Source organism: Nannospalax galili, unplaced genomic scaffold, assembly GCF_000622305.1.
Source record: "Nannospalax galili isolate Female #2095 unplaced genomic scaffold, S.galili_v1.0 scaffold162, whole genome shotgun sequence".
NCBI classification, from domain to species: Eukaryota; Metazoa; Chordata; class Mammalia; order Rodentia; family Spalacidae; genus Nannospalax; species Nannospalax galili.
In genome coordinates, this window is record NW_008350388.1 from 3,473,902 (window position 1) to 3,492,754 (window position 18,853).

At 43.9% G+C, this 18,853-nt stretch overlaps 1 protein-coding gene across 4 annotated transcripts in view; it reads right to left on the reverse strand.

Moving 5' to 3' along the window:
- Positions 1-9,963: 9,963 nt before the first annotated feature.
- Positions 9,964-18,853, reverse strand: part of Kctd1 (potassium channel tetramerization domain containing 1) — a 223,158-nt gene continuing 214,268 nt past the window's right edge. For all 4 annotated transcript variants that reach the window (XM_008847642.2, XM_008847643.3, XM_008847641.3 and 1 more), the window contains exons 4-5: positions 15,910-16,215; positions 9,964-10,582 (exon numbers count right to left, since the gene is read on the reverse strand). In XM_008847642.2, the coding sequence (XP_008845864.1) occupies positions 10,424-10,582; positions 15,910-16,215 (465 nt within the window). In that variant the 3' untranslated portion in view covers positions 9,964-10,423. The remainder of the gene's footprint in view (positions 10,583-15,909; positions 16,216-18,853) is intronic.

Genomic DNA, 18,853 nt, shown 5'->3' on the forward strand with positions numbered 1-18,853 from the left:
TGGCTGCTCTTGCAGAAGACCCGGGTTCGAATTCCAGCACACACATGACTGCTAAAAACTGTCAGCAACTCCAGATCCAGGGGATCTGATGCTCTCTTCTGCCCTCCATGGGCATTGCACAACACAGGTGCACTTGAACACATGCAGGCAATACATATATACACATAAAATTTAAAAATATATTAAATAAAAATTGTTTAAAATTCCAAAAATCTCCACATTTATTTAACACCTGTTACGTACTGAAAGCAAGTTGGATTTCTTTCACTGACAGTCTTAAGGTTGGCCATTAGATTAGTAAATATGTGAATAGATAATTTCAATATCTGTGGTGTGATGGTAAAGTGCAGCTAGAGAACTTGGGAACCAAAGAGAAAGGTCATCCAGCTGAGAGGGATGGTAGGGAGTGTTCTCAAAGGATAGGGGGCAGATGAATAAGCAAATAAGAGGATAATTATATTCTAAAACAGGGAGACTTAATGACACGTGGAGCGTTAAAAGCATCATGTGAGCCGTACATGTCTTGTGGCCACTGGTGGCCACAGGTGAGGTTGAGGGATCAGTAGAGTAGGTCAGAGAGGCCCTTGGATGTTATACTAAGGACAGGAGTTGATTCTGAAAGCAAGAAGGAATAGCTTGGGCTATTAACAGGGAAGAGACTGGGTTGCAATGACCTTAAGGGGCAACACTTCTATCTCTAACCAGAAATAGGGTTGAAGAACATATGGGAATGGTCCATAGGAGGAACTGATAATGTGAAAGTAAAGGCACGGGGAAGCTGAGACTGATTTGAGAAATGTTTAGGAGATGCTTTCTGCAGAAGCTAGTGACCAAGCCAATGTGTGGAATGAATGAAATGGCTCTTGGTCTGGAAGAAAGGGAGTGCTCTGAACGGAGACAGGAAGTCTAAAGGGAGTGAGGGAAGACCGGGGAGTTCTGGGTACTTACTGGAAATGTTCGGCAGACCCAACATGAACCACATAGGAGCCAAAATGTTGAAGTGAAGCCAGGTGTGGTAGCATTTGCCTTTATTCTAGCACTCGGGAGGCAGATACAGGCAGATCTTTGTGAGTTCAAAGACAGGCTGGTCTACAAAGAGAGTTCCAGGCCAGTTGGGGTACAGGGAGACCCTGTCTCTAAAAGACCAAAAACCAAAACCCAAACAAAACAAGATGTTGAATGTTGAAGTAATGGAATTACATGCCTTATCCTCCTGCTTGCCTAAAAGTTGAATGTCAAGGCCACGTCCTATCTGCTTGTATCCTTGGGGTGGGTGCCATGCCTGAAGGTCTGAGATAGGCTGGTCATAGCACAAGGGATGGGGAAGCCATAATAGTTGTGATCAGCCAGAGAGAGGAAAATAGACTGCAAGGAGCAAGAAAAAACATTGACACTGGAGTGAAAGTTTGAGAAATGATGGAGCTGATAGCCTCATGTTGTCATGGGGGTCCTCCATGGATTCATGAAATTTCACCATGATGTGACCTTGCTGCCTTGTCAATGTTTAAGGTGCATTGTTCCTGGTGACTGTTTTCAATCAGAACACAAAGGTGTTTAGTGAATGCACAGACGCACAGAAACCATTGGGAGAACTGTGTGTGTGTGTGTGTGTGTGTGTGTGTGTGTCTCCCACCTAAGAAAAAAACCCTCTGATTTTGAAATTATAATGGCAGTAGGAAAAAGATTATATAGGTCAACATTCTATTTTGGAGACACATCTACTCTGCTTAAAGTAAGAACTATAATTGAATTGTTTTCATGAATATGGAACCAACCTAGAATTTCAAATTTTCTGATATTTATATACTAAAAAAGGCAAACATTTGAGACTATGACTTACAGGAGAACATTATCTTGAATACTTAAAATAAAGAACAATAGATTAAAAAATTAAAATCTAGTGCTTTTGATCTATCCACATCCTACATTTCTCTTGTCAATTCAGTTACCCATGAATACTGACTACTAAAATCTATAGCTGTATCACCCCACTCACATTTCAAACCTTTAGATGTACCTTTAAGACTGCCTCAGACTGGATTGAATCAGTTGTCCAAACTGGTCTTGCTTCTTTTCCAATTAATCTCTTTCCTGTGGCAAGGATTTGATCTTTGGCTTTTAGGACCAGCTTTCCCAGGTGAGCCTCTAAGTTTAGCGTAGACTGAGCAGTGGGTTTTTCCTCTAGCCTTTTTCAGTCCCATTAACCAACAATAGGATTTAATGCCCGCACTCTGTGTTCTTTCTCCTGATAAGCAGATTGGGAAGTGTGACAAGGCACGGTGTGAATCACACTGAGAGTGACAGGGAAAGGAGAGGCTGAGAGACAGACTGAACACGGAGCTGGGTGAGATGTGCGTGGGTTGAGCACTTTGACCCTAATATGTGTGAAAGCAAAGGAATTGGTGGTAAGAGGTTGGGGTTGTTTACACATCCCTTCAAATTCTCAAAGTTAGCAATAACATTTAAGTTTCAAAGACACCCCAAAAAGATGGGAACAGGTAGATTCTGCTCAGCTATTGGCTGGTGGAAGATGCTATTAAGATTATGTCCTGGGGGCTGGAGAGATGGCTTAGCAGTTAAGAGCACTGGCTGCTCTTACAGAGTGCTCTTGCAGAGGACCCAGGTTCGAGTCCCAGCACCCACATGGTGGTTAACAACCATCTGTGACTCCAGTTCCAGGGGATCTGATGCCCTCCTCTGACCTCCACTGGCATTGCATGACATGGGCACACTTACATACATGCAGGCAATACATTCATACGCATAAAATAAAAATAATTTTAAAAAAATTAAAAAAAAGAATGAGAGATGACAGCCAACCCTGACTGTGCCTTAAAGGCCATGTGTTGCAGGCTTGATCATCCACCTCTGATGCTGTGGGAAATAGGGCCTAAATATGGAGCACTCTCAAAATGTCCTGTAACTGTGGTGAGTCATCTGTCCTCTTGTTCAGGGAGGATATGGAGACCCACCAGATGGACTTGAACCAGTGTCCAATCTACAAAGAGGAGGGTCAACACAGAGGAAACATTTCCTCCACACTTCCAAGTGAAGCCAGCCATGGTCAAGCAGGACCTTTGACTGATTTTCACATAGGCGGAACTGGTAAAAGAAAGGAGCCAGGGGCTCCTCCCAAGCCCATGAGACCCCTGAGGAACAGATCCTCAAACGACCTTAAGTGTAAAAATAAATTGGTTTATTTGGGCCAACTGTATGGCCTTAAACACCGAAAAGGAAAGTATAACCAAAGATTAAAGTGATCAGTATATTTCTTTAAGAGTTCAAGGGATTACACTTCCCAGACATTAGACTTAAGTCCATATAAAATGTTATCTCTCATTGATGATTTTGTTCTGAATCAGAAAGTGCGGCTCAGATGTAAGACTTCAAATCTTGGTCTGTAATACCATTGTGCCTACCTGTGACTAAGGGAAACACGCCCCCTACTGTTCTAAAAAGATAGCTAAATTTTTTTCTCCCCATATCTAGAAGCCTTTGTGAAGGAGCTGACACTGATTCTAGCCACTCCAACAGCTATCAAAGTGCCTAAAAACAAATCCTAAGTCCATCACTCTCGAGTCCAGCCTGGCAGACAATAGAAAAATAGGAGGAACCCAATAGAGGGATGCTTTTGGATGTTCTCATCAAGAAATCCCAATGGACTCTGATATGAACATTTGAAATTAGCCCTATTTGACTTTTTTCTGGTTCCCTGCCTAGAACTTGTAATGCTAACTACTCTTGTCTTTACTTCTCCTTCCCATCTCCTAGGCACCAGTCAAGGATTTTCTTTTCTCCCTATAGTTAAGAGTTATGCAATTTGGGAGTCTTTTAGATAGACTCACTGAAGGGGTAACCCAGTTTCCTTACCCTGCATCCCTGTTCAGCATGGAAGAAGCCAGAGTGGTCTCTGTCCTGATTCCCTATTGGCAATTTGGGTAACCTCTCCAGGAAATGGTGTGATAAGAATAGGAGGTAGGAATTGACTGGGCAGTTAGGGTAAATTAGGAGTTATGCAATTTGGGAGTCTTTTAGATAGACACACTGAAGGGGTAACCCAGTTTCCTTACCCTGCATCCCTGTTCAGCATGGAAGAAGCCAGAGTGGTCTCTGTCCTGATTCCCTATTGGCAATTTGGGTAACCTCTCCAGGAAATGGTGTGATAAGAATAGGAGGTAGGAATTGACTGGGCAGTTAGGGTAAAAAGACCCCAAAGAAAAGTAGCCAGTTTCTTGGCTAAAAATCAAAGTGTCCTTGGGCCCCTTAGCCACATACTCTGTTCCAAAGGCCAAAAATGTCAAAAGTATTTGGGAGCTCTTATCTAATCTCTAAAAGATTTTAGAGTTACCACTTCAGAGGTGGGGAATGTTAGAGTAGCAAAAAGCCCCATATTACACAAAAAAGAAAGAGTACATGAAGTTGTTCAGGAAAAAGTGATGTGGAGATATGGGAGGAGTTGGAGGGGAGGAAGTGGGTGTGGATTCGAGCAAAACACCTTATATGCATATATGAAATTCTCAATAAAATTTTTAAAAGTTAAAAAAAAAAGTAGGGCCTGACGGGGGAAAGTTAGGTCATTGGGGGTGTACATTTGAATGAGATATTGGGACACCAGCCCCTTCCTCTTTCTCTGCTTCCTGACTGCTGCCAGGTGAACCACTCCATTTTACTTCCCACTCTCTTTTTGATGTCCTGCCTTTCACCACAGGCCCAAAGCAATGGGGCCAAGTATCGTGGGACTGAAATCTCTGAAACTGTGAAGCAGCATAAATCTCTTTTTTACTAAGTTGTCTCAAGTATTTTGTTACAGTCATGGGAAACTAATATACCAACTATTCCTTAATAAACATCAATCAAACCAGAAAATGGCACATCAAAAAAGTACCCCAGAAGCTTCTCATCTATTCTTCCCAGCCTGGATGGGGGTGGGAGGGTACCATGCTATTCTTCAGTTTTTCCCACACTTGCCGGATTCAAGCATCATCTATGTTTGATGTTGTTAGAATCTCAGGCTTTTTCCTTAGAGGCTGAGATTCAGATATCCATGGGGTAGTGGGGTTGGGGGTGGTGATGAGCTGGAATCTGTAACTCTAACAAATGCCTTTGTGAGTCTTAAGAACATGGACCTCTGGGAACACCGATCTAACCCATGGTGAGCCATCAAAGATGACAGCTGTTTGACAGCCAGGGAAAGTCTTTTCAGGGCCTCTAGCCATACATTCATATCTGTTGGTCAAGGCTGTAATTCCTTTCCATAATGGCCATGTTACTGCAATGACAGTTTTGTCTAATTTCATAAACCTATGGGCAAAAATGTTGCCAGTAAAAGGACAAAAATCACTTTTTACACTGGTCAGGAAACCAGAAAGAATTGTCCTAGTTGTTACTCAAGTGTGTGTATATGTGTGTGTGTGTGTGTGTGTGTGTATATGAATAAGTATTGTTTCAAGTTTCTTGTGGACTCTGGCAATTTTTTTTACATACCAATGTTCTCGTGTAAAATTGAGATAATATCGCTACTTCACAGGATTTCTAGGAGGATTAGAAAAGAAAAATGTGTAAATCCCTTAGCACAGCATCTTGCCTGGCATATAAACACTTAATGGGGCAGCATACTGTTACTATTGTTGTATGGTAGGATTTAAGTCTTTATGATTAAATAATATAACTAAAAGCATCACATTTTCATCTCTTTATAAAAGTTATGTCCTTAAACAAGTTAGTTCTTGTGCTGTGAACATGTAATTCCAAATGGAATTTTTCTAGAATGTCTAAAATTGTTTTATTATTTCATAACTCTGAGTTACAAACTGGTAGTCTGCAGATGCCTCACTTAGCCTGTATAGTTTTTTAAAAAAAGAGTTAGTTCCTACATTTACTTATCTAGACATTTCACACACAAAAAACTAGATTCCTGGGTTTTGTAGAAAAGTGGTTTAAATGCACAGGGCCCCCAACTGTGGCTTCCTGAAGTTGAGAGGCAGGGGCTGACTCTTCAAATGGGGGCACATGCTGCGGGTTTCTGTTTCCTACTCATAATTTATGTGACTTGCCTGGCCCTCGTAGGCCTCTGAGATTGTCACCAAGCATCCAAAGTAATGCCTTATTTTCTCATACATCTGAATAGTTGTCAGCTCTCAGTCTGTTTTGTGGATTATGGATGGATAGATGGAGAAAGCAGCCACTTAATTGTCCTTCCCATCAACAGACTCTTCCTAGCCAGGCAGGCCTGCAGAGCCCCTAGATCAGTCTGGGGAACCTCCTTCTGCCATTCTCCAGAAGCTCAGGACCAGAGTTCAATCCCCCCAGTGGATTCTCCACTCTCAGGAATGAATGCTGGTAAGAATATAATTTAGGGTGCTGGAGGGATGGTAAGAATATAATTTAGGGTGCTGGAGGGATCGCTCAGTGGTTAGGAATGCTTGCTGCTTTTTCGGAAGACTAGAGTTTGGTTCCAGGCATCTGCATTGGGTGGCTCATGGCTGCTTCTAACCTCAAATCCAGGGAATCATTTTCTGGCTTCCACAGGCATCCAACACACGTGTGCGCATGCAGACATAGGCACATACCCATAAATAAAAGTAAATCTACTTTAGAGCCAGTGAGATGGATCAGTGTGTAGAGATTCTTGCTTTCTAGTCTGATGACCCGAGTTCAATTCCTGGGACCCACATACACACGCACGCGCGCGCGCGCACACACACACACACACACACACACAAATAAATGTAACTTAAAAATTTAAAAAGAGAGCTCATTTTACTCATTTCTTATCACAACATAAAACTTATTTTCTCCCAAATAGTGTGGCCTGTTTTGGGCCCTCCTTTAAAAGCTTAGCTGAACATTAACTTCCATTGAATTATTCACTTGATGTTTCAGAGTCTTAGTTACTTGAGAAACAGGAACATTAATACCTGTGTAGTCATGAGGATTAAATGAGCTAATACAGTTAAAGTGCTCAGTACAGTGCCTGGCACACAGCACACACTCCCTGCCTGGCTACTGGTCTTAGGCGGAAACCAGTCTAGGCTTGCTCTTTTTTTTTTAAAAAGTACTTCTTAGGAAAGAGTAGGTCTAAGATTGTGATTTTTCTGCCCTATGCTAAACAAACGTATTTTGCTTTAAAAAAGTTCTTTCAAGAATTGATAGTTCAGCCATTCAAAGGAATACACTTAATTGTCTAGAAATTTGGTGGTGGTCACTTCACTCAAGAGGCCAGAATTGTCATCCCCAACACAGGCCAAGCTGACCCTTTGATATGAGGCAATAAAGACAGACCATCAGCCATGTTCCTGTAGAGACAGAAAGATACCTCATCTGACTGCTGCTGATGGACCACTGAGACAAATGTAAAACCTGCAATACTGTATAGAACAACTGGGCTAGACTCTTCAGATGAGTACATAGGGGAACATTCTCCCCTCAGAGGAAAACGTTTCTAAAGGAGTCTAAAGAGATATTATCAATAAATGTCATACATGATCCTTGATCAGCTCCTCTAGAGAAGACCACAGCTGTACAGATCATTATTAACACTGCTGGTAAAATTTGCATATGAACTGCATATTGGATAGTCAAAAAATATTGAAAGATGAGACTGTGATTCATAGTTTGCTTGATCCACCGTTTCCTGAAGTACTTTAGTATCTGGAAATCTCTGTTATAAGAGTCAAGAACATGAACATTATAAATTAAATGCTTGCTCCATTGAACTGGATCAGTTCCATAGAAAGAATATGCATGTGGGTTCTAGTCATATAAATGGATTTAGGAACTGTGACTACTTAGTGCACATAATTCTATGAGGTACGTGTTACTTTTTTGGGACCACTAATTGCACAGAGAGTGCTGGGGAAATGTCAACCCTTGCATTCATGTGTGCTATGTGTGTGAAGGTCAGAGGACAGCCTCCTGTCATTTTCTCAGACACTTTTTGTTTGAGACAGGGTCTCTCTTTAGCCTGGAATTTTGCCGAGTAGACTAGGCTATCTGGCCAGCAAGCTCTAGGGATCTGCCTATCTCCTTCCCATCTCTCCAGTGATGGGACTACAAATGTATAGAGGCTGAACTCAGGCCCCTTGTTTGTAAGGCATGCACTTGACTAACTGAGCTATCTCCTCAACTGGATCATAACCAGCAGAATCCCAGAGAGGGGCCCTTGTTTTATGGATCTGAGGATGTTTTGCATAATGAAAAGAGATTGTTATGGTAAAACCATGGGGGAAGTTACGTTCTTCTTCCAGAAGGATGGGGATGACAGAGGAGGTGGCAGTAGCCCTGGGTGTCCCCATCTGATTCAGTGGTGTATTAATCTCAAATACGAGGAAATTATGGAAGAATGGGTCAGCCAGGTTGGTGTCATTAAAGCAACTCAGTGTTTGGTCTGCTTGGTTCAGGGAGTGATAGCAGCCGCTAATGACTTACTTGGAGTTTCAGAAGTCAGTGATATTTTCATTACTGGTGTCCTCAGGCACAGACTTTTTAATTTAAAATAGGAAAGGAAGTTCAGGATGGAAATAGCCCATTACCACAGGAGCATCTCTGTACCAGAAACACATTATAGTATACCTGTCAATCTCAGCAGCATACCAGGTAGTCTGGAGTGTCCAGAACAAGGAAGAGGAAGAAAGCAAGGTGAGAGGAGAAATCAGTCACCAGAGCCCTGGAAAAGCTGAGGACTCAGTTCTAAAGTGGAAAGGAACTCTCAAGCTTTTATACCTTTCTGGTTAATAAGAAAGTTACTGTTTGGGCCCCAGTTTTTCTCTTATTTCTTGTAAATTCGTACACCATGAAGGTCTTTCTGTGGTCACCAGGGGAGATTGAGGTCAGACACAAATTTGTTGTAATTGTCCTCAGAAGGTGGGCTTTATGTTCCCTGTCCTCAGTCTGAGCTGACAGCAGCTACAGCATGGTTTGGGGCCAGGCTCATTCAGGACTGCTCTTTCCACAACCTCTGAACCCTGGCAACCACCTTCCCAAAGGGGCCCCATGCCACAGGGAAACTGACATCATATGGATTGGCAACCCTAGGGTGAGCCATCTTGGACCTCAGAGTCCCACTGTATCTCTTGATGACATCACACAGAGCCTATGCAACCCAGCCAAGGGCAGCGTGTACCCAAGGCTCTCAGAATCACTGGAGAGAATAGAATGCTTGAATCCACCCAGTTTGGGTGGTGTTTGCTCTGTAGCAAGTTAACTGAAGTGTGACTGAAGTTTGTAGGAAGAAGGATGAGACCAGGCATGGTCCTACATACTATAACCTCAGCACCTAAGGTAGAGGCAGGAAGATCAGAAGTTCAAGGCTTTCATGGGCTCCAGAGTGAGTCTGAGGCTGGCGTGGGCTACATGAGACCTCCCTGACAGAGATACAGGGAGGGAGAGTGATGGTAGAGCTCAGTAGCAGAACTCCTGGGTAGCCTGGTTGAGGCCCTGAAACAAAATGATTTATCTTATTCAAGACAGAGGAACAAAGCGCAGGAAACACTGGCTGAGTTAGAACTATCTGTCGAGGGCAGATGACACCAGCTTTATCTTCCCACAGACTTTGACTTGGAAGCTGGCCCCAGCTGCTAAGACCTCTTTTTGGATGTTCAACAGGAGAATAAAACGGAAAAAATTCATTTTAACCCTCCTTACCCCAACGTGTGTGTTCCAAACAGACCTTATTTTTTTTAAACAGAGTTTATTGTATTTAATACATTATAAAATTTGAAAAATTGTAGGAAAGCAGCAGACTGAAACAGGAGCATCTCTACAGTAATAACTGGCCCCTCTGCCAAACGGATCAGTTTAAAAACAAAGTAAAGGTCACGTCTGCGAGGTGGACGAGAAAGTGTCACTCCTGTAGAAACTACATTCCAAATGTCCTGCCTGTGCGGTGTGCTCTTGGGAGACCTTCTGATTCCTGCCTGGTCCCTACCCAAAGAGATGTCGGTCAAGGTGTTTTGTTTATTAAAAAAAAAAAAAAAAAAAAAAAAAAAAAAAAAAAAAAAAAAGAAAAAGAAACAACAGATGGCTGTAGGCAATTGATATGTAAGGAGACTGTCCTTCCCGCTCCCTCGCGGCTTGTTTACTGGCAGAGGCCACCCAGTGGCTGGGACACTTGAGGCCATCACAGCACTGGCTGTAACCATCTCCTTTTTTTTTTTTTTCTCTTTTTTGCATTTCCTACCTTTTGACATATATATATATATATGTATATATATATTTATATATTTTTTACACCTTGAGGATATCACAATTCCAATCGTTCCCATATGAGTACAGGTGTGATCTCTATTGGATATAAATGTGCCTTTTATTCAATTTTAGGTCCAGAACCTGGTTTGCTGTCCCAGCTGCACATAAATGTCCCTTTTCTGATTGTGTTTTTCGTTCTGCATGTTTTCCTTTTTTTTCCCATAAGAAATATGTCTGTTTAGTCCAGAGGCTCCTGTTTTATCCGGATGACAGAGGGTACACGGGGCGTCCGCCTCAGTTCCCGTCGGAGGACGTATTCACTGAACTGGGATGAATCCACTCCTCCCCCACAGGAGCCCACGATTTCGAATCCTCGTTGCTGCAACCGCTCGAGGACCTGTGAGAAGCCAAGACAGGCATCAGGTTAGGGGCAAGAGAGCCACATAAACACACCAAAGATGCAGTCCAGACTCAAGGCCTTGTGCAGCTAGCTCTCCTCCACTTCATCCAGTCCCTCAGTTCCTCTGAACTTCTCTCCAAGGAAGACCCTGCATAGGGCCAGAGGGAGGTATAAGCATTTCTAGGACTCACAGCATGCCTTTGTGCATTTTTACAAAAGCCAGCTACAATGCCTGGAGGTAAGAGCACCATTAAAATTTTACTTATTTATTTATTCATTTATTGTGTGTGCATGAGCACATGCTGATAATGTGTGTGCGTGCAGGTGTGTGTGTGTGTGACATGGCACACATATATGGAGGTCAGAGGACAACTTTTGAGAGTCGGTCCCCTTTCATCTTGGGTTCCAGGGATGGAACTCAGGTTGTCAGGCCCAGGTGGCAAGTTTCTTTACTGGCTGAGCTATCTACCCGACCCAAGAGCACCATTTATAGATGTGGAATCTGAAGCTCTTTGTTAGTAAGTGAAGTCTGGCTCGTTTGGCCTCAAAGTCCATGATTTTTTTGCATATTCAATGCTTGCCTTCTTTGCAAAAGAGGAGCATTCACATTTCAAAGCTCACTGAGCACTGCCGTGTATTCTACGAGATGGTGAAGAACGTGGCAAGACGGAAGTGCTTAGCCGGACGTTCATTTCTGCTTTTGTCTCCCAATACTCAGTCAATATTTAGAGTTTAACTGGGAAGACCAATGTATCCAAGTAGAACAAACAGGTTACTGAAGACTTTTAGGGTTGACCTACACAGGCTTCCAAATAGATGTGCTGTCATGCATGGATGGAAGAGTGAATGCAATGCAATGCAATGCAATGGTTATTTTAGGAAATATATCCGAAATAAAGACATTCTAGCTGGGGCTGTAACTCAATGGTAGAATATTTGCCAAGCATACAGAAGGCCCTCGTACCATAAATGAACAAACAATCAAGAAGATAGCCTAAGTTCATTTAAGCATAAGCTACATGATCTGTTGTTTAATTTTGAAGTCACATGCTAGACGGATCCGTACACTTGCCATTCCATGCCTGACACTCTTCAACGCAGGAACAGTCCTTGCCACTCTTAGATAGGTAAAGCACAGGAGGCTTATGAGAGTGATGCGATTCTTTAGAAATCCAACAGACATCAGACTTGCTAATATTCTCTGATATAATTAAATTCTACACTACTCTAAAGGGAAAAGAACATACCATAACTTAAAAATAAGTCTGCTTCAACATTTTTGGAATGAAGTGAAATGTTACTAAATAACTACCAAAATGTGATCTGGAATAAAGTGGACCATGAGTGGTCTTACATCCCAGCACTTGGGAGGCACAGAGAAAGGAGGCTCACAAATTAGGCCAGCCTGGGCTACACAGTGAGACTCTGGCTGAAAATAAATAAACAAAACCCCAAATACAAATAAATAATTGTATCTGGTTCAATTAACTAACTAGCTAATAACTGACTGACTGACTGACTGACTAACTTACTAACTGTTGATGAGGGTTGAACCCAGGGTCTTATGCATGCTAGGCAAGCATTCCCACTGAGCTACATCTCCAATCCCTTAAGTGTTCATTTATCATCTACTTCTAGATGAAATATAGAGGTAAAATAGCATAATAGAAGGGACTGAAGAAACAAAAGTATGTTTTTAAAAGATTAAAACCTCAAATTCTGGCAAATTGAGGACAATCACAAGTCCTCAGGAGGCTGAAATCAGCTCTCTGTGGGTGAATTAACTGTGTGCAAACATGCCTAAGGATAAGATGGTGGATACAATCCCTACGTTCCTATTTGAGCAGCATTTTGGTGGCCAGTGAATAAAATGGTGGGAGGAGAATTCTCCAGCAGAGGAAGAGATAGAGCCTGTCAGCAAGACACCCCAGTTTGCTCCAAAAGGCTCCTCTGCTCCATTAGGAGAGACAATGGAAATGTGCAAAGCAAGGATGTCAGGAACCTGATTCTGTGGTTTCTTTTCTCATGGATTCTATGGACACCAAGTTGTCCTCCTCCCTGGGGGTTTGCAGATTCAGAATGTGGTCGTGTTAGTATCCAGGTCTGCCTTGCGTGGGCTCAAAGCTTATGTCAGTGTCAGCCAACAGCTGAGGAAATCATTACTTTTTTTTCCCTATTTTTTCATTGTGTGTGTGTGTGTGTGTGTGTGTGTGTGTGTAGGTCTGAGAGAGTCAGTTTTCTCCTGCCATGTAAGTCCTGGTCATCAGGTTTGGTAGCAAGTACCTTTGCACACTTGAGTCATCTCACCAGCCTGAAGCTGTTACTTTTTAAATACCAACTCCATAACAAGGTTCCTTAGGTTTAGCAAGCCTTTAAGACAGTTGAAATGACTGAGTGGAGCTGCAGATATCTGATGCCCTGTCTCAAGTCTCTGGGTGCTTACAGATAGGTATCTATTTCTTCTTGGTGGGTGGAACAGGAAGCAAGATCTGGTCATGGCTGTACTGGGTGATGATGGTAATACAGGTGAATATTTCCACATCTGATCTGGGCAATGAATGCATCAGGCATATGACTAGATGAAAGGTGTTCACTGGCCAAGGGGTGGAGCTGAGGTCTTCCTATCTAGGCTATGCAGGCTCTATGGAGTACGTGGCAGGTGTGTGGGAGGGGAAAGAAAGGCTCTGAGGCTTCATAGGCATTTAGAGGCAGCAGTGCATCTCAGTGACACTGCACAGAGCCATGCAGGCCCACCTCACACCTCCAGGGGGTACCATCTACATAGATGAGATTGCTACTTCTGCCCTCTGGAACCCTAGTAAGATCAGGTGCTTTTCTCTAGATGAAGGGGCAGGCTTTCTGCTCTTCTGCTCTGGGACAACTGCTCATAAGTTTTGAAAATTATAAACAATGTGTAACAATTCTCCTGTGGCAGCATGGTCCTGTGTCTCTAGCCTTTGAACTCTTGGAGAAGTTTTATTGGTGATAGATACATAGATAAATAGATAGACAGACAGATATAGTTTTGTGATGCTGGGATGGAACATAGGGTCTTGCCCTTACTAAGTAAGCACTTTGCCACTGAGCTACAACCCAGCCCATTGTTGGCTAAATATTGAACAAAGTCACAGATCCATTCCAACGGGTGGGACAAAACAAATCCTAACTCTCACTGTCTTCAATAGTTCAGTGTCTATTCACACTAGTTCACAGCTCTGCCATGAAGACCCAGGTGTGCCTCTGTGTTCTCATAGCAAGACAGGAGCATCAGCAGAGTTCACTTGTTGTTATCAAGGACAGTGACTCATTGGTAACAGCCCAGGGGAGGGCAGAATTGTGCTCAGCACATTTAACTATGATGAGGACAACATCTGTCAGCATCTAAGGCACGTGGCATTTCACATGATATAAACCGAAGTCCTGAATCCTACCCTCATGGCCCATCTCAAAGATGTCTTCATCTCAGAACATGGCAATTCCACTCCAGTTCTTCTGTCAAAAACCTGGGTCCCACAGGGCTTCTTACAACCACAGTCACAGTCAAACATTGTGTGGTCGACCTTCAAGACACTCAGCAGAGGCTTCTCAGTCATTCTCAGGCCATCGGTTTGTAACCACCCTCCCTGCTTCTCTATTTCCACACACTGCTGGGGCGTTTTCTCTCTCTCTCTCTCTCTCTCTCTCTCTCTCTCTCTCTCTCTCGACTGGTTTCATGTAGCCAAGGCTGGCTTTGAACTTGCTATGTAGCTAAGGTAATCTTGAATTGAATTTCTGATCCTTCCACATTTACCTCCCAAGTGCTAGGATTATAGGTATGCACCACAGTTTATGCAATGCCAAGAATCAAACCCAGGGCCTCATACATTCTAGATAAGCACTCTACCAACTGAGCTACAGCCTCAGCCCCCAAAGCATTCATTTTAAAATACAAGTTACAGCAGGTCACTCCTGGGAGCTCAAAATTTTACGATGGTTTTTCACTTTATTCACCTAAGCAAGTGAACCCAAATCCAAAAACAAACACAACAGTAACAACAACAAAAATCCAGAGTGCTTACTGCTCTCTCTGTGGCTCTCCATGACTGACCCTTACAACACAAAAACCCAGAGTGCTTACTGCTCTCTCTGTGGCTCTCCGTGACTGCCCCCTACAACACAAAAATCCAGAGTGCTTACTGCTCTCTCTGTGGCTCTCCATGACTGACCCTTACAACACAAAAACCCAGAGTGCTTACTGCTCTCTCTGTGGCTCTCCGTGACTGCCCCCTACAACACCTCTGGCCTCACGGCCTTACCCACACTTACTCTGACTCACTTTCTTCAAGTGCTTTTTTGATAGTGTTCCACATACCAAAGGCACTCTCATTGTGGGCTCTGTAGAGACTGTTGATCCCTCTGCCTGGAATACCTTTACAGGTTGTGTATGAAGTTACCCCCAAAAGGCCCAGGTGTTGAAGGCTTGGACCTCAGCTTGTGGATATAGTCACTGAGGAGAGACTGGATTATGAGGCCGCTAACTTCATCTGTCATGTGATCCATAGAAGAGTTCACGCTGAATGGCTGTTAGCAGGTAGGGCCTGTAGGAAGTAGGTCACTGTAGTGTGCCTCTGCAGAGTGCATCCTGCTCTGGCCCCTGTTTCTTGCTCTTTCTTCCTGGCCACCATGAAGTGAGCAACTTTGCTCTATCACACCCTCTGCCATGAGGCTCTGCCTTAGTCCAGTCCAAGAGACAACAGGAGCCAAGTGATTGTGAATGAAAGAAAACCAGTGAGGCCAGGGGCCAAAATTGATCCGCCTTTTTCAGTCACCACTACAGAAAACTAACACAGATATTGTACCCCAGATAGCCTCTTATCATTATTTAGGTGACATTTATTTATTTTTAAAATTTATTTTTATTTTATGTATGAGTATTTTGCCAGCATGTCAGTGCGCCTGTGCATGCAATACCTGCAGAGGCCAGAGGAGGGTACTGGATCCCCTGGAACTGGAGTTAGGGTTGGTTCTTGGCCATCATGGGGTTGCTGGGAACTGAACCCTGGTCCTCTGCAAGGGCAGCCAGTGCTCTTAACTGGTGAGCCACCTCTCCAGTAGCCTTAGGTGATATTTCTGTTGGTTAACGTCTGCTCTCACCTACTCCCGGGACACAAGCTCCATGAACCCAGAGCTGTCGACTATCTTGTTCTCTTCCGTATCGTCTGCACTGTTCTAGACTGGGCCCATCGCAGTGCTTGGTAAAGACTTGTGGAAAGGCAGCAGCAAAGGCAAGATTAAGGGACAGCATCAGCGTGACATTTGATGCCACATGGCATATGATGTCATACCTGGACTGAGTTGAGGTGACAGTAGCCGTTTAGTGGAAACCTGATGACGTGTGTTGAGTCGTGGTTCCAGCCTGCGTTCACGGAGTTGCACATCACGTCGCCAATCTCTGGAAACACTTCTTCTATTAAGGACTTGTCACCACTGAGCGTGATCCTTTCTCCAAGGTCTGGGGCCACACGGACCACGAGGCACTCACAGGGCCGTGAAAAGCGGCCTGTTTCTCTGTCCTGTTTCCATCTTTCCATCTCCAACAACATTGGTTGAAGTTGAAAATATTTTGCCTCTTCATATAACAAAGTATAGTCCTGGGGGTGAATAAAAAGACATTTCACCGTGGAACACACAAAAATGCAAGCTACTGAAAACATCCACCTTTATTTTATTAGACAGGGGTCTTAGTATGTAGACCAGGCTAGCCTTGAATTCATGATCCTCTTGCCTCAACCCCCGCCCCCAAATGTTGAGATTACAGGTATAACACATGAACATATTAGAAACTTGGTATTTGTTCACTTCCGTTGTATTTCAATAATCAAACCTAAGTGCAAAAATTTCACTTACAAATTCCATTTGTAGCTGGGTGTGGTGGTGTGTGGTGGTGCACTCGGGAGGCAGAGGCAGGCGGATCTCTGTGAGCTCAAGGCCACCCTGGTCTACACAGTGAGTTCCAGGACAGCTGGGGCTACAGGGAGACCCTGTCTCAAAAAGACCAAAAGAAAAAACAAACAAAAAAACCCCCAACAAATTTCATTTGTAAAGACTCAATTTTCACTCACTCACTCATTGACTCATCTGGATATTGATATAGGAGGTTAAGGGCTAGCTCAGCAGCACTTTACGTGAATTCTGTCCTGAAATCCTCAAATTGCCTAGTGAGCCAGGAACCCTTATTATTCCCATTTTACAAATGAAAAACTGAGATGTGAAGGGATTCACCTTCCCTTTATTCAAAACTGCTTTGGGATACTTCAAGTTTGGTAGTGTTGGTAGGAATCCAAATTTGCATTCTTTCTGACGGAACACACATAATGGCTAAAGTCAGGCACAACTGTGGAAATGCACACTCTTCCTGAGGGCCTGTAGTCCTTGATGGCTTCAGAACTAACCATGGGAAGGTGTGGGCAGCAACCTGGTGAAAGTGGCCCTGGGGACAGCTGCGGGTGGGTGTCCAGAGGATGTGCATGCAGCTTTTACTTAAACTTAGTGCTGATCTGTGATGGTTTGGGGGCGGTTGACACAAATTTGGAAGACTCCTGGCCCACCCCCGTTGATGATGTCACAAGGAAGAGAGCTAAACAACATTCAACTCTGACTCCTACAAACTGGGTACTAAAAGGGGACCTGTCCTTTTCTGAAAGCACCATCCCTCAGTCTTAGGCATGGCTTTTTTCCTAGAGCCTTACAAAAACTGGCTGAGTTAAAGCCAAAAATCTACCACCGGGTACTAAAATACACACCCGAACTACTGAAAGAGAAAACAAAGGAGAACGGGCTGGGGATGGAATGAGGAGGTGACCTGAGAAGCCGTGTTAGCAAGCAGGTCAATATTATGTGTAAACGTAGCTATGGTCACAATCATTCCTGGGTGTGAGGCAAATGGATACTTGTCCAGACACGTTGACTGAGAATGCTTTAATCAACTGACATCAGTGTTTCTGCCTTCCTTCCATGGGCTGGAGCTGACAGATGGTGCCTGTTGCTCATGTGAGAGCCAGCTCTGTAAACACACGACCTCATGACTCCAAGAGCAAGAGATGAAGCAGAAGCAGAGGACAGCCTGGACTACTCTCACGGTGTACTCTGCTCTCTCTCTTGCAAAGTAAGCAATGGCTTGGCAGCTTCATTCATGTCTTCCTGAGAAACAAGTGTTGAGACAAGGATGCCAGTGGGCCTCTTGCTGGACAGTCCACTTTGCATACTGAGAAAAAAAGTCCAGGTGGAGGATGTCAGGGATACCCATCTGAGCAGCATCACTGGCTGCACTGTACTTTCCCTGACAACCAACACCCAGAGGAGTTGGTTCTCTCCAGGAGAGGATCCCGTTGATCTTCCTCGTGCTTCCTTCTACCTGCTTGGCCTCCTGACCCTGGGGGGCATGGTGTGGTTTAAGGACTTGAGAATTAAGCTGAGGTGTGGCCAGTCTCAAGATAGGGCAGAACCAGAACCAAGTTTGGTGTGGCCACACATAACCATAATCCTGGCATTTGGGAGGTGGAGGCAGGAGGAGCAGGAGTTCAAGAAGGTCAGCTTGACTACATAACAAGTTCAAGGCCAGCCTGGGAAACTATTTCAAAACACCCAAACCAAAACAACCGTGTGTGTGTGTGTGTGTGTGTGTGTGTGACACACATATATGGGTAGAAACAGGACCCCATACCCAACCTGAAGGACTAAAGAGTAGGAGGTGGGAGACCTGGGATCCCTACTCTGGGGCTTTGCCATTTTTTTAAGTATAACTGCAAGACAATGACCCAAGTACTTACTAAGATGAGACTTCATACAGATATTTGAAAACATAATCGAGGACTAGAGAGATAGCTCAGTCAGTAAAGTGCTTGCTGTGTGAGCATGAGGATGTGAATTCGATCCCCAGAACCCAAGTCAGAAAGCCAGGCAAGTACTTGTAATCTCAGTTCTGGGCAGGTGGAGACATGTGGATCCCTGGGGCTCACTGGCTAACCAGCCTGACATCAGCAAGTTTCAGGCCAGTAAAGACTCTGTCTCAATAAAGAAGCAGAAGTGGAAGGAAGAGGAGGAGGAAGAGGAAGAAGATGAAGATGAAGAAGGAGGAGGAGGAGGAGAAGAAGAAGGAGAAGAAGAAGACCCCCCCCAAGGTGGACTGACTCCTGAAGTACGCTCCACATGAGGGTACACGTGCACACTCCCACCCACCCCCGTGCCTATGACTGTGAACGTGCACACACACAAAACAGAGTCAATAAT